Source organism: Felis catus, chromosome A2, assembly GCF_018350175.1.
Source record: "Felis catus isolate Fca126 chromosome A2, F.catus_Fca126_mat1.0, whole genome shotgun sequence".
In the NCBI taxonomy this organism is placed as follows: domain Eukaryota; kingdom Metazoa; phylum Chordata; class Mammalia; order Carnivora; family Felidae; genus Felis; species Felis catus.
The window spans coordinates 46,533,764-46,549,523 of NC_058369.1; the positions used below are offsets into that span (position 1 = coordinate 46,533,764).

A 15,760-nucleotide genomic window follows, 5' to 3' on the forward strand; every position below is an offset into this window, starting at 1 on the left:
TGGTTATGCATTCTGACAAGGCTGTGAGGACAAGTAGAAAGTATTGTAAGAAAGTCCAGCAGAGGGACCTGCTATGGATTGTGCTGGTCACAGAGGCCTTTTCTGAAGAAAGACATTTAAGCACAGACCTTAGGAAAAATTGGATTGAAGCAGGCAGAGCTTGGAGGGAAGAGCTTCTCACACCGGGGAATAATGACAAGTGGAGGCCCTGAGGAGGGAGACGCTAGGGGAAGACGGGGAGCTGGAAACCAGTGACCAACACAAGGTCCGAAAGGAAAGACCGGTGGCTCTGGGCCCGCAGAATCCTGTCCACCATCCTTTTGAGAAGTCTGGATTTACTGGCAGAGCCATGCAGAACTGAGGGAGAGTTTTACAAAGAGGAATGGTACAGTCAGATCTGCATTACACATGCGCACGCACACACACACACACACACGCACACCCCATACCTTACTGATCCTCTGTGACCTCAATGGGGCCATCTTGCATTTTGCAGAAAGGGAAACTCTGAAATAAGACTCAGAGAGGTCGTGTCATTTGCCCAGCTAGCAGTGGCAGAACTGCGGTTGTAATCCAGGTCTGGCTGACCCCAGAGCCTGTGGGTGCATTTTGTTACCTGCGTTGAACCCAGACTTGTGTCTCCAGGCTCTAGGCAGTGAGGCATGGTGTGCCTTGTTTGGCTAACAAAGAAGTGCACAGATTGAGGATCATTGCTGGAACAGCGATTTTGAAGGGCTAACAGACTCCTTTGGGCCATATGAAATGTTCAGGATGGAGACTTTTTAAGAATATATTCTTACCAAATGTATCAGGTGTCTGGGCTGTTCTAATAAAATGTGTCATTTTACTGATGAGTTGACCATGGCAGCGCATGTGGGCAAATACTCTTAATTTATTGTTAACAGTGAGAAGCTTGATGGCAGCCCTGCTCTGTCCTTTGGAGCCCTTAAAAGACAGGCTTCAGGTATTTGCAGTGTAGGATGTCAGAGCTCCTTGGTTCACTGGAGAGAAGACTGAAGCTTGATGAGGTTCCGAGGCATGAACAAGGTCACCCAGGCCTGTTAGAGCTGGGGAGGGATTGAAGTGTGTTCTCCTGACTCCCGGTTGTAAGTCTCCTGAAAAGGAGGTGTGGACAGATATGAAATGATGAGGAGAAATGGTCAGGCATGGTGTCCCTCACTCTCAAATCCTACCCTTGGCTAGCCACCCATTTCTTCCAGTTTCCTGGAGAAGTTACCTGTGAAAAGCTGGAAAATACCCCATTACTCCCTGGGGCTTCCTCATAGAGTGCTTTGATCATGGGAGTTAGCCTGGGTGTGTCTGGAGTCTGGGACTTAGTTCTTGTCAGGGGGCCTCCAGTGTCATCGTCCTTTCCCTCTTGACAACAAAAGCACTTCTCACATCATAGTCGTTCAGCTTAGGAAGATCCAGAGGCCACTTGACTGCACAACAGGCAGACTCCAGTACAGACTCAGTCCCTGAGCCTATCCAAATAGAAGCATCACCTGTGGGCAGGTTCCAGTCACCAATCCTCAAACCACAATTCCATTTAAATGAGGTTGACTGAAGAACCAGAATCATTATGACAGTGAAGTTTCCTGTAACCTGATCTGCAGCTAGATTGGGGAACCACTGGTCTAAAGATCGTGCCTCCCAGAATTTATAGAGGTAGGGCTGTGGGAACCTGTCTCATGTCTGAGAGAGTTTTCCACTACAACTGGACCTGAGTCACTTCCCTTGCTGTATCAGGGAGCAAAAGTGTTGGAAAAGCGAGAACCAGATCTTCTTGTAAAGGGCATTGGCCCTCACCTGACTTCTCCAGCCTCTGGGGTGAAAGAATAAAGAGAGGTCATGCTCCTATTGTACCACAACCTGTACCCCTTTTGAAATGCCAATTCCCCAGGATGGTGACTAAATACAGTGTCCTAGAATCTGCACAATCCTGACCAGACTACCTCCTGTCTGGAGATTGAGCCAGTCTAGGAAGGGCACAGAGAAAACCTGTAAGGTGTCTACTCCAGGGCTCGACATAGCTGGTTCAAAGAACAGTGAACGCTGTGCCAGTGTTAAATGGCCGTACTAGTTCATTCCCTGTACATCTTAGATGCTGTGGCATCATAGGAGGCCAATGCAACTGGATAAACCAAAATTCTCTTTTTTAAAGTTCCTATTTAGGAGAAAAAAGAAAACACCTAATTTTGCCATCAGAGAAGTTTAGGAGAGGTTTGCACCACAGTCTGGTGCTGTACTGTCCAATATAGTAAATCATTAGTCATGTGTGGCTGTTTAATTAAAATTAAATACTCAGTTTGTCAGTTGCACTAGCCACATGTGCCAGTGCTCAATGGCCACGTGTGACTAGTGGCCACCTTTTGCACGGGGCAGATGCTTAGATATAGAACCATTCCATCATTACAGAAAGTTCTATTGGACAGCCCTAGTCTAGAGCCTCATTTGGTTTTATGCACAAAACACAGTTTAAATTGAGACAAAAGTTAATCACAGTAAAAGCAATGGGTCTCAGCTTAAAAAACAAAACAAAACAAACAAAAACTCTTCTTGGAGACTTGCCCAAACTGTTTTTTATATAAATCTGAGAGACACAGCCCAGTCTGAGAAGGCTCCAGAACAGGTTCGTATTGTATTCAGTCTCGAATACTGAGCCCGTGACCGATTGCAGAGATCCTCAGTGAAAGGTTTTTGAAAATGACCGTTAAAGCTCCTCTATTTTTCCACCCTAGATTGTCAGATTAGACCGAACCATGGAACAGATTGTGTTCCCTGTGCCCAGCATATGTGAATTCCTAACCAAGGAGTCAAAACTACGAATATACTATACTACAGAGAGGGATGAACAAGGCAGCAAGATCAATGACTTCTTCCTGCGGTCCGAGGACCTCTTCAATGAAATGAACTGGCAAAAGAAACTGAGAGGTGGGTCAGCACTGCATCCACAACACGTCAGAGCGATGTCCTCCTGGGGTTTCAGAGACCTCAGCTTGATGGTGGTGGGTGTGCCTCCAGTTGGACCAGAGCTAGAATAATTTACAGTACTTCTACCTCTGAGCGCCGGGCAGACCTAGATACCTTTGTAGCTGATCAATGGGCTCTGGCCTTGGGGAGGCATCTCCCCAGAAAAGTCTTCCTTCATTCACCATTTGATTTTATTTGATTGGAGAGCTCTGTGGAAGACTTTCAGAATGTCATTTTTTGGTATCTTGATGTAGAAAATAAAAGGAAGGGAGAAAAAGCAAGGCTTTAGCTCTCAGGATGGTGCACTTGAGCAGGAAATTCAGCCAGCTTGACTGCTCATTTACTAGCTCACCTGCTCTGAAGACACTGGTCTCTCCCTTTTACAGGTGTAGCTCAGGTTTTAGACTCTACTGTAATCATTTTATAGGCAGTGGAATCATTTGCCACATAAGACGCATCGTTGCTCACCACCTAGTCCCACTGCGATGCCTGGCCAGTCGGGCTGAAATAACTCATCTAAAACACTTTTATAGGGCTGTCCCAGAGGGCTTCTCAGCTCCTGGTTTTCATTAGGATTTTAATGGGATCCTTCAGTACTGACAGTACACTCCGCACCAACTGTTGTGACCAACTTAGAAAGGACTGTGCTTTATTTCTGTCTGTTAGTCAGGAGCCAGGTTTTTTTATTTGAAACCCTGGATTCCAGCTACAGCTGTGATCTTTTGGGCTCTTTGTGCGGGGCGGGGCTGCGGGAGTGGAAGCGGAATTGGAGGTCAGTTTCTGGGAGCTTCTGTCCTCTTCCTGCCTCCCACCAGCTTGAGCCAGAACGGACCAGCCTTCACTGCATGCTTCTTTCACTTCACCAGTCTTCTCCCTACCTCCCTGCACCCTTAGGTTTGGCCAGTGGCAAAGAGGGTTGTGCACACATGTCAGCCAGAAGACCTGTTCTCATCACACCCCCACCCCACAACATTCTCACTCATCTCTAAGGCTACCTCATCATCCAGCACTTTCGAACTTAGAAAATGTTTTCTGGGGTGCATCTGGCTGGCTCAGTCAGTAGAACATACGATTCTTTATTTTAGGGTCATGAGTTCAAGCCCCACATTGAATGTAGAGATACTCAAAATCTTTAAAAAAGGAAGGAAGGAAGGAAGGAAGGAAGGAAGGAAGGAAGGAAGGAAGGAAGGAAAAAGTAAAGAAAATGTTTCCTGGCCACACCCATTCGTTACCCAGTCCCATGCTTCGTGTCTGACCAAGAGGTCAGGAGGCCTTTAGAAGACCAGCTTGCATGTTCTCCTTGGTAGGGACTTCAGAAGATTTAGGGTGCACTTCTAACCGATATCAGTGTGTCCTTCATCCAAGCTCCTCCAGCTCAAGCGCCATGAGTAGCCTTGAACACCCACACAACACAACGCTTAGGTGAACACAGAAAAAAAATAGCAAAGTAAGGTAGGCATAGACCCTATCCACTTTGCACTCTTGTGTTTTCAGCTCTTAGCCTCACTGGGGTGGTCTGCGATTCCTGGATCAAAGGATAATCCTGAATCCCCGTATCCAGACCTCCACCGTAGTTACTAAAACTGTGACTTTGCTCTGATCAGTGTATGGGTCTACTAAGACTGGTCAGGTATATTCATTCCCACAATTCTGGGAGCCTATGAAAACATAGAAACACATGCTAGGCTCTCCAGGAGGCTTGGGAACCGACAGAAGGGTTTTCACCTTTTCTTGTGAGGATGGATACCTTGTGATCGCTCTTTATGAGACGGTTGTCTTCACGCAGGCACAGGAGGAAGACCTCAGCCCCAAGAGATGGGGGAATCTCACTTCCATTCCGCTTCTGCTCCCCGCTGGCTGTGTGGCCCTGAGCAGATGACTTCACTGCTCCCAGACCCCCACCTACAAAGTGGGGAATGAAGATTGATTGACTCATTGATTGTGGAGTGCTCACGTCATCATCCTTCGATATGTGTTGCATTGTAGCTAATGCCTCCTCTTGCTTAGTCTGCCTTTGTTTCAGTATAGCTTAAACACAGCTATAGTTGTCAACTGAAAGATTTTAATTGGCTTCAAAGCTATCTGCTGGTAAGAGAGAAATTGAAAACAGTAACTGGATGAAACATGATATGCATATTTAGGGAGGGGAGAAATGCCCTCGTTAGAAGTGCAATTAAAATGAAAAACACTCTTCTCTCTTAGTAGCCTGTTTCTCTTCTAATAAATCTGTAGGAAGAAAATTTCTGCTTTATTCATGAAGCTGCTTTCCCCTTTCCTGAAAGTGTCACAGAACCACCTGTGCTTTGGTACATCTGGAACTAGGGCTCAGATGTAAAGTCAAGTCTGTCCCAGGCTGCTGTTGCTTAGTAATATCTTCTGCAAATCTTATGAGACTCAATTCCTATGGTCTCCTGAAGCCCTCTTCGCTGCTCTTCTCACAGAACATGCACATGTGTGCGCACACACACACACACACATGCACAGCCCGTTCGATATGTTCACATCCTTTCTCACCCGTGCCTCTCTGACACCTTCTCCTGAAGTTCCCAGCCCCAGTGAAGTAAAACTCTGGGCTCAGAGAATGAGAAGATCATGAAAGGGGAAACAGAGGCCCGGTTACATATGCTGACGTATTCCTGTGTGGGGTTTTCCCTCATGGTTATCACACCCATCCAAATAGAGCTAGGGAATTCTGGAGTCCAGGTCCCCGAGCACAGCCCAGACACAAAGGCTGGAGAAGAGGGTTACCACATGATGCCCTGGGGTTCAGTAATTTAGACTGACCTGCCTAAATGGGATCGTGGCATTCTGTGTTTTTACTGTGAGGTAGTAGGTATATCCACTCAGCCAACTTTTACCCATCCTAAGTAGAAAACATGCTACGGAGTACAGCAGGGGGGGGTTCATCGGTGTTTAAGCTGTGATTCCTTCCTGTGTGAACGTACCATGTGATGGGCGCAGGCAACGCAGGCATATTTTTAAGTGGCTATAATTGAGCCGCCTGATGATGAGCAGGACTGTAATTAAGCAGTGACACGCCATGGAAGTATGGGAAAGGCAGCCTTCTGAGAAAAGGCGGGAACTGAACAGCATCTGGGAGGATAGATGGCACTTGGATAAACACAAGCCTGAGAGTTTGGGGAGAGGGAAGGTGTATTCATTTCCAATTGCTACTGTAACAAATTACCACAAACCTGGAGGCTTACCATAACATACATTTACTATCTTACATTTCCGGAGGCCAGAACCCTACAAAGGTTCTCCTCAGGCTAAAATTCAAGTGTTGTCAGGACTATCTGCCTTCTAGAGGCTCTAGCTTTTTCCAGCTTCTAGGGGCTGCTTTTGCATTGTTTGGCTCTTGGCCTCTTCCTCCATCTGCAAAGCCAGCTGTGGCCAGGAGAGCCCTGCTCACACTGCAGGACCCTGTCTCTGACACTCCCACACCCTTCCTTTGCTTGTAAGCATGTTTGTGATTATATTGGGCCCACTGGATAATTCAGGATAATTTCCCCATCTCCAGATCCTTAACTGTATTACATCTGTGAAGTCCATTTTCCCATGAAAGGTAACATATTTATTGATTCTGAAAATGAGGATGTGGACATCCTTGGGGGGTGGGGGTGGGGGGGGGAGGGCTGCTATTTTCCCATCACACAATGTACATTAGTTGCATTATATTGCTGTATGACAACTTACCTCAAAACTTAGTGGCTTAGGGGTGCCTGGGTGGCACAGTCGGGGAAGCATCCAACCTCGGCTCAGGTCATGATCTCCTGGTTTGTGTTTAAGCCCCACATCGGGCTCTGTGCTGACAGCTCAGAGCCTGGAGCCTGCTTCAGATTCTGAGTCTCCGTCACTCTGCCCCTCCCCCTGCTTGCACTCTGTCTCTCTCTTAAAACTAAATAAACATTAAAAAATGAAAAAAACAAAAACACTTAGTGGCTTAAAACAATAAATATCTATTTCCTCACAGTTTCTCAGTGTCCAGAGTTTGGGAGTGGCTCAGCTAGGTTGTTCTGACTCAGGGTTTTTCATGAGGTTGCGGTCAAGATGGCAGCCAGGCCCTCCTCATCTGAAGGTTTGATGGACCTGGAGGACCCATTTCTCTGCTCACTCACATGGCCATTGGTAGGAGGCCTCATTTCTTGTACACCTGGGCCCCTCTGTAGGGCTGCTTGAGTTCCACACAAAATGGTGGTTGGTTTCCTCAGAGCACATGACTGAGGAGAGGTAAAGGAGGAAGCTGCAGTGCCTTTTATGACCTAGTCTCAGGAAACACGCCCATCACTTCTGTACTGTCTTAGAAGTGGTGACTAAGTCCAGCCCACACTCAAGGGAAAGGGGATAAGCTGCACCCCTTGAAAAGGTGAGGATCAAAGACTTTGGGGACATATTTTTGAAATAGCACGGGGACAGTGCACAGAGGCTCAAGGTACCACATGCATTCAGGGAGCATCACTAGACTGGGATGTAAAGGTGGCCTATCTGGGGAAGAGAAGCAGGAGAAAAAAAGAGTCTGGAAAGTTAAATGGGATCACAGTTTCATGTGTAAATAGAAGACAGTGCATGTCAAAGTTGGTCTCTAAGTATCTTTTTGCACCTGGATAGATACTCAGTTGATTTGAAGGACTGAATATTCATCATATTCAGAATGATACTACAGTTCAAGTGTGTTAGCTTTATAAATACATGATTTATTTGTGAGCTGCATGCCATAGTTGAGGGTCATTTATTACAATTAAAGCATCCTACAGTGGCTGCTCTTATATTTGATATTGAGAGCCCCTCTGAAGAGAATTTTGGCTTACATAGACCATTACTGAGCTTTGCCATTTCCTATTTTTCTTTTACTCCATACGAGCTTTTTACAAATACGCAAACGTGGAGAGGACATTATAAATTCCCATGTACCCACCGCTCAGTTTCAACCATTACCAACCCTTTGCCATTCTTGCCACCCAGCTCTTCTGGAGTCTACATATCCAGATCAGAAATGGGCTTCATTCCCAGAAGAAACACTAGTATCTATTGTTTCCAGGGCAGATGATTTGTCATCTTAAATTTGTTTCACCACTTTGCTTTTAAAAAAAAAAAGTTAATTGTTACTGAAGGTTGACTGAATTCTGGTCAGCTCCTCTTCTGAATGTTGACATGAGCCACTTACCTTTGTCCTTGTCACTAGCCCCAAAGGATCACTGACCTGGGTGATGATATCTCCTCCATAACTTCCACCCCCTGCTGGGCCTCAGTTTCCCTCATTTGTAAAAGGAGAGATTTTTAAAGTAGATGGTGCTTGTAACCCTAAAACTCTAGACTTTGGAAATATTTCCTGTTTCCCAAGTACAAACATGAATTGAGCAATTATTAAATTACCCAGGGCTCTGTTTAATTGTGGCATAACTTTATTTTGGAGAGAAGCTTTCAAAGACTTGGCTGCTGCTCTAGGCATCATTATAGGGCCATTGAATATGTCATTGGCTGCTGTCCTAAAGTTAAGTGATGACTTCATTGGGAAAGAGAAACACACCGTAGAGACCCATTCTCCCATACTCCATACTTGTTTGGAGGGAGATAATGTTGAATGAGTCTACCTATTAGAAACTCTGCTTCTGGCATGGAGACTGAAATTATTCCTACCATATCTATATTTGAGCATCATCCGAAGTATAAGGCACCACTGGAAAAGAATTCAGTGGAAAAGGAAGCACTACCACACACAGTGTGGCCAGAGGCCTGTTGTTCTAACACTGAGCATGCCCAGCCAGTATGGTATTGCCTGTATAAGATGGCAGCAGTATGGAAAGTGTCTCTCGCCTATTAGTGATGGCTTTGGTACCACATCCTCTCTCCATGGTAGCCTTTGAGAATGGGAGCTCTGCTGCTCACTTCCCGAGTCAGCAGCTCCCTGCCCCTGGCGTGATCATCAGACTTGAGGAAAAGGGCAGATGGCTCAATGTCAGGCAAAGGATCTGTAGGTTAGTGGAGGATTTTGAGCAAGACAGGGGTATGGAAATGGTAGCCACCCTAGTCTGGAGCCCAGCTCAGCCAATTCTGGATGCTCTGTGTCCCTCCAACTGGAGCCCCACACTTCTAAAAGGCTGATTAAGTTCTTGGGTCTGTCTGAGCATCTCCTCTGGTCCCAGATTCAGTGGTTGATTGAGGATTCAGTGCATGAACTCTGGACAACCCCCAGATTCCATAACTGGTGGTATTGACTGGGGCATGCAGGGTTTTTAGATGTTCCAACTTTTCTCCTTTTCTTTGCTTCCTTGACCCCAAATACATCTTCTGTTCCAATAAGTACTCCAAACAGAAATAAACCAATCTGATGTCGTTGTGAGCCTGTGAGTCAACCTCAAAACAAATGATCATTTTTCTTACTGTTGTGGTAAAAACTAGGAACAAAAGTGGGCTTGTGGGGCAGAGCGGGAGGAAGGGCCAAGTGGGATTCCCAGCATTCTGAATCGAACCTTACATGGTCTGGTCTTTGTTTTCACAGCCCAGCCCGTTCTGTATTGGTGTGCCCGCAACATGTCTTTCTGGAGCAGCATTTCATTTAACCTGGCTGTCCTGATGAACCTGCTTGTGGCATTTTTCTACCCATTTAAAGGAGTTCGAGGAGGTACCCATATTTTCTATTTCAAAGAAACTACTAGAAGTAGCAGGAAGGTTATGACTTGCATCTTAAATATGATCCCTGGAAGTATTGGTGCAATATTACGGGATCTCAGTTACCCATTTCCAGACAAGATGGGATTGCAGCTTTTACCACAGATTTAGTTTTAAATCTCACTTAAAACAATATAAATTATATGTCCACATTTATCTAGCAGGAAAGACCGAGAAGAAGTTGTACACTCCGAAACCTGTAAGAAATAGTCTCAGTCAGCCTCCTTGTTTTAGATATTGGGAAACTCTCGTCGCAGAGAAGTTGAGAGATTTAGCCAAAGCTGCACAGCTAGCTAGTGGCAAGGCTAACCCTAGAACATAGACATTTTGATGTTCAGTCCTGTAGATGATTTTCCCCATCCCATATTTAGAGAATTAATTTCAAACTAAAGAATTTGTAAGGCATGTCTGGAATTTTTTTTTTCTTTTTCTTTTTTTTTTTTCTTTTTTTTTTTTGGCAGGGGGCTTGATGAGACGGGACTTGAATGACTAAAGACTGCACCTCCTTGGATGGTTAGGCTATTATTAAGAGCTCTATGCCATCATTCTCGCAGTAGAACATGTCCATGATCTTTATGGATATCCTCCCCAGCCCCTCTCTCTTTCCAGTCCCCTGCCATGTGCATTCTACATATTTCTCTGAGAACAGGCAAACAAGTCAGGAGGGCCATTTATTTTTCTCTTTGTGGCTCCTCCATTTGCTTGACAGTGTTCTAGAGTTATTTACATTTGCGGGGTTCTGGGGCCCAGCAGAAGCCCCTCTCCTGTTATACATCCATGGCCCCTTTTCTGACACGTTGTACAGCCTCTTAAGAGATCTCTTTCTCAGCTACATTTTTCATCAGACCTACCTGGCAGATTGTCTCATGTACATATGTAACAACTGACCAGTAGCCACCTTTTGTGAAATACAGGGAATGGAGCCCAAAAGTAAGACACCAAAACAGTAGAGCAGTTCCAGGCTTAGCTCTTGAGCCTAATAATGCAGATGGGTATACATGATGAGACAGCATGTCTATACTTACAGTCTATTTAAGGTCCATTTTGAAAGTGGTAACTTGTTCTGTGATGCTTAGGTATCCAACATACCCATTTGAGGAGTTAGCTTTTCTGCTTGGCCTTCAGTTACCTTGAAATCCTTGTTTGAGTGATTTCCACCCCCCCCCCTCAAAAGCACTACCTAAACACAAGTCTGGGGGCATTTTCCTTTTAAGTGCCATGTCAGGGATCATAAACACCCCTGTGTGAAAAGATTCTGCAGATCCACAGGGCTGTGAGGTTTGCTCGGAGAGGACATGTGCTCAGCCAGGCTGCCGGTCAGCAGAGATAAGAGCGTGAAATAGAGTGACAGAAGAGCCTTGCCCTCTTTCCATTTCAGGAAAGTTGTCATGCTTATCATCACTGATTCTTCAACCATTACCTTGGATGTGTTTTTCTTTATTCCCCATTTCTTTCATAACACTTAAAATTAGCTTTTATTATACACCTTGACAATTTTCTTCATTGGTCGTTTGTGGAAACGTTGAGGACCTTGTCTGAAGGGAGGCAGTTGACAGCTCCCCTCCCCTTCCGTGGTAAGCCTCATCCAGCGGCATACTTGATCTACAAAGTCCAGAGTCACCATCCAGGCCTGACTCTGCCACTCATTCACCACGTGACTCTGGGCAGGCAGCTTCCGTTAGTCTTCCTTATCCTCTCTATTAAAAGATACTTAAAATGACCCAGTAGTTGGGAAACCTTGGTGTGAATTGGGGAATTGCCGTGTGGTTCAGAGAAAAATAGTGGTTGACCCAGTCAGGATCTTGGGGGCATCCTGTTTCCCGCCCATACAAGTTCAAGACCCAGTGAGGAGATGATTGTTAAAAGTCCCTCCAGTTCTACAGTGGTGATCTGGTTGATCCGTAATAGTTGAGACTTTCTGTTTTGGCAGTGCGGGCTTTAGAAACTTCATGTGGATGGATTAAATGGAAAAGCATAATTAGATCTCCCAGGAAAGAAGGAGATTGATCTGACCTCAGGAAGCCTTTTCCATTATACAGTGACTGAGCTCACTTCCAACACATCAGTTCACTCTCAGATTTATTTTTCTCTTTTGTAAGACATGTTGGGGGCATCTTCTATGTTCACTATTAACCATCTTCAAGAGGAGGGGTGTATTAGGCCTGCCTTGAAATAAGATCTGGTTGGTTACCTGAAAGTATTTCTTTGAGATGAGTATTTGTTCATGTTGAACCCTAAAACCAGGATTTCCAAAATGTCCCAGTTGAATGTCCCCCCCCCCCTTTTTTTTTATGAGTGCTGATATGGCTCTGTGGCTTATTAGGCCTCTGGCTGCCAAGAATACTGGTGGCCTTAAAAGCTCCTTTTCAAAAGTATCCTTTTACCCCTTTATTTTAGAACTGATGAGTCACACAGCCTTTGGAAAGCATGAAACCTGGGCAGATTCACATTGTTTACTGAACTTGTGAGCATGCTACTATGATCAAAGCAAATGTATTACTGCCTTTTAAACTTTTTCATTTTTGAAAGTTTTAAATATACACACAAATAATAACAGTTAATTCACTGCCATGTATCTGTTAACCCAGCTTTAACAACTACCAACATTTTGTCAATCTTATTTCATCTATTCTCCAACTGTATTTTGAAAGATTTTAAAGAAGTCTAGACATCTTGTTGTTTTGCCCATAAATATTTCAGTGTGCATCTCTAACTTCTAAGAATATTTCAAAATATGTATAATTACCATAACATTATCATATCTAACAGAACTAACAGTAAATCATGCAATAGCCTGTCCATATTCATGTTTCTCCAATTGTCTTAAAGATGTCTTTCTATAATTGGTTTTTTAAAATCTAGCATTTTTTAACACTGCTTTTATAGTCGGGAGACAACAGGTTTTTATTTTGGCTTCTTCAGGATTTAGGTACATCCACTGTACTGGTCCCATTTATTATGCTGAGATCTTTAGGCAGTTTAAGATGGTGATTTTTTTTAATTAAAAAAAATCTTTTTAATGTTTATTTCTGAGAGAGAGAAAGAGTGCAAACAGGAGAGGGGCAGAGAGAGGGGGAGATGCAGAATCCTAAGCAGGCTCCATGCTCTGAGTTGTCTGCACAGAGCCTGACACGGGGCTCAGAACTCACCACAAGATCATGATCTGAGTCAAGGTCAGACACTTAACCAACTGAGCCACCCAGGTGCCCCAGATGGTGATTAGACACTTAGAGAAAATGACTGAGACACTTAGAGTACACGGACTGGGAGAAAATATATACAAAATATATATCTGACCAAAGGCTAATATCCAGAATAAAGAACTCTTACAATTCAGTAATAAAAAGACTACGCAGTTAGAACAGTGGGCAGAAGATTTGATCAGATACTTCACAGAAGAATGGGCAATAGCACATAAAAAGATATTCAACATCACATGTTTAAAAAACTTTTTTAAAAGAGTGGGGAGCATGCCTGGGTGGTTTAATCGGTTGAGCATACGACTTCATCTTAGGTCACGATTTCACCGTTCATGGGTTCAGGCCCCACGTCAGGCTCTGTGCTGACAACTCAGAGCCTGGAGCCTGCTTCAGATTCTGTGTCTCCCTCTCTCTCTGCCCCTCCCCTGCTCATGCTGTGTCTTTCAAAAATAAATGAATGCTAAAAAAATTTTTTTAAAAAGATATTCATTATCAGTAGTTATCAGAGACATGTGAATGAAAACTACAATGACATACCACTAGAAACCTACTAGAATGGCTACAATTGAAAATACTGAAAAAACAGATACATATTTATATATATATACATACATAGAAACACTGATTCCACCAAGTATTGGTGCCAACTTAGAGCAAGTGGAACCCCATGTACTACGCAATAGTGCATTCACTCTGGAAAACAGTATGGTTGTGTCTTAGAAAGTTAAACATATTCTTATGATCCACATATCTATTTCCATGCATTTGCCCAAGGGAAACAAAAACTTATGCCAGTTTCAAGATGTGTACTTGAATGTTCCCAGTAACATTATTTATAAGAACACAAACTGGAGACAACAAATACCCATTAATTGTTGAGTGGATAAGTAAATTGTGGTATATCCATATTATGGAATATTACGCCAACAGAAAGAACAAAATACTTACATACAAAATAACCTGACTGAATCTCAGAAATTTGTTAAGTGAAAGAATTAAAAGCCTACCTACTAATATGATTATGTTTCCATTTTTATGAAATTGTGGAGAATGCAAGGCCCTAGTGATGGAAGGGAGGTCAGTGGTTGTGTCAGGGTGGAGATGGGGCAACTGCAAAGAACACAAGGAAACCCTGTAGGGTCAGAAAAATGTTTACATCTTGATTGTGTTGGCAGTTACCTGTGGTCTATGACTATATAAACTGCCAGAACTCATCACATTATGAGCTTAAAATCGGTGGGTTTTATGCGTTGTTGTTGTTTTTTTAATTGGCCATTAAGGACCATCAACTTCAGAGGCTTACACACTCCAGCCATGTGCTCTGTCACCTTGGGCAAGACATGTAACCAAGACTCTGTTTCCTCCAGAGTACAGTGAAGACAATTGTTCAGCTGGATGGGAGGATCAAATAAATGAGGATCAGTGTCAACAGCTTCCTGTGATACCTAACCATTGTTAAATGCACAGGAAGTGACATATGCCTCAATATCCATGTCTTCCTGAATTTCCCAGAAGCTTCTGCCTCTCTGTGCCCATTTCTAATCAGGTTTTCCTTTTGAAGGATATAAAAAGGGAAGAGGGAAGTGGTTGGGAGTGGGGGGAACAGTTTCTAGAGAAAAAGTGTCTCGGCGGACATGGACAGAGTGAACTAGGGCAGCCAGCAGGCTCGTGGAAGAGCTGTAACTCGCAAGCGAGTCTCTTTCCTGGGTGGGGCTTCAATCCCAGCAGTTCTGGAGAAGCGAAACTCCTTTATATAAGTGGCCTTGATCATGTAGTGCTGCTTGTTTACATCTGAAGGAGACTCAAAATGTGACAGCATTTGAAATAGGGTTTTATTTTTTTTAATGAGTGTTTTACAGAACTATATTTTTAGCCGTGTTGGCTCATGTTATATAACTAAGCCGTCTCGTGGGACACTCTAAATAGAACTTGAAATAGCAAGAGATGACAAAAACTGGTATAAGCTCTTTGACTACAAGGATAATCTAATTGTAGGATGATGTTAATGATACGGAAGTTGCCTTCCTCCTTCCCTTGAAGAAATCTGATTCAGGCAGGAGACCTGCAATTTTCCTTTGCATACTTTTAATAGAAATTAGAAGTTTAGGCTTCCAGTTCGTCTTCCTGAAGAGTGAAATGTGGTATACATGTATGGATTTTATTGATGGAACAAATTCATCTGATTAGTTCCTACTGGGTGCCCAGTGCTTCCCTTAGGGAATTTGGAACCTGGCTGGGGGGCATTTAGGGTAGGGGTGGAGGGTAGAGAAAGACAGGTAAACTGACACCCAGAAAAATAGTGTTGTATACGGATGACCAGGGTGGGGAATGAGAACACAGAGAGGGAGGGGCACCTGGCATAGTTTTCTGAAGAGGAAGGAGGTGGGGATGAGTTGATGGTGAAGACCTAAGATGAATAGGAAGGGGAGAAGAATTCCCCAGGTAGAACGAACATTGGTCAAGGCTTGCCAGTGAGAAGACATGGGTATGATGGGTTATGTCGAGGGGCACAGAATTGGAGGTAAGAATTTGGACAATGAGGCTCATTTGTTAATTGAAGAAAGTGTCATTATACCCATTTTGGTCTGTCTCCGCTTACTCAGTGAAATGCTGATCTCTGAGAGCCCCACCTTGTCTTTCCAGGAACACTGGAGCCACACTGGTCAGGACTGCTGTGGACAGCCATGCTCATCTCTCTGGCCATTGTCATTGCCCTCCCCAAGCCCCATGGCATCCGGGCCTTAATTGCCTCCACAATTCTCCGGTTGATATTTTCGGTTGGGTTACAACCCACGTTGTTTCTTCTGGGAGCTTTCAACGTAAGTAGGAATACCTTCATGGCCACTTGCTTGTTGACATGCAAACAGGAACGCCTTCCATTCTGGTTCCCGGAATCTTGCCCTGTGTTTTCAGGGCAG

At 44.1% G+C, this 15,760-nt stretch overlaps 1 protein-coding gene and 1 long non-coding RNA gene across 11 annotated transcripts in view; one reads left to right on the forward strand and one right to left on the reverse strand.

Annotated features, from left to right (window-relative positions):
- Positions 1–15,760, forward strand: part of ITPR1 (inositol 1,4,5-trisphosphate receptor type 1) — a 326,193-nt gene that overhangs the window by 268,401 nt on the left and 42,032 nt on the right. For all 7 annotated transcript variants that reach the window (XM_045051892.1, XM_023249983.2, XM_011280170.3 and 4 more), the window contains 3 exons: positions 2,742–2,934; positions 9,473–9,595; positions 15,486–15,661. In XM_045051892.1, coding sequence (XP_044907827.1) covers positions 2,742–2,934; positions 9,473–9,595; positions 15,486–15,661 — 492 coding nt within the window. The remainder of the gene's footprint in view (positions 1–2,741; positions 2,935–9,472; positions 9,596–15,485; positions 15,662–15,760) is intronic.
- Positions 14,653–15,760, reverse strand: part of LOC111559447 — a 145,191-nt gene continuing 144,083 nt past the window's right edge. For all 4 annotated transcript variants that reach the window (XR_006593937.1, XR_006593942.1, XR_006593935.1 and 1 more), the window contains one exon: positions 14,653–15,743. This is a non-coding gene — a long non-coding RNA (uncharacterized LOC111559447). The remainder of the gene's footprint in view (positions 15,744–15,760) is intronic.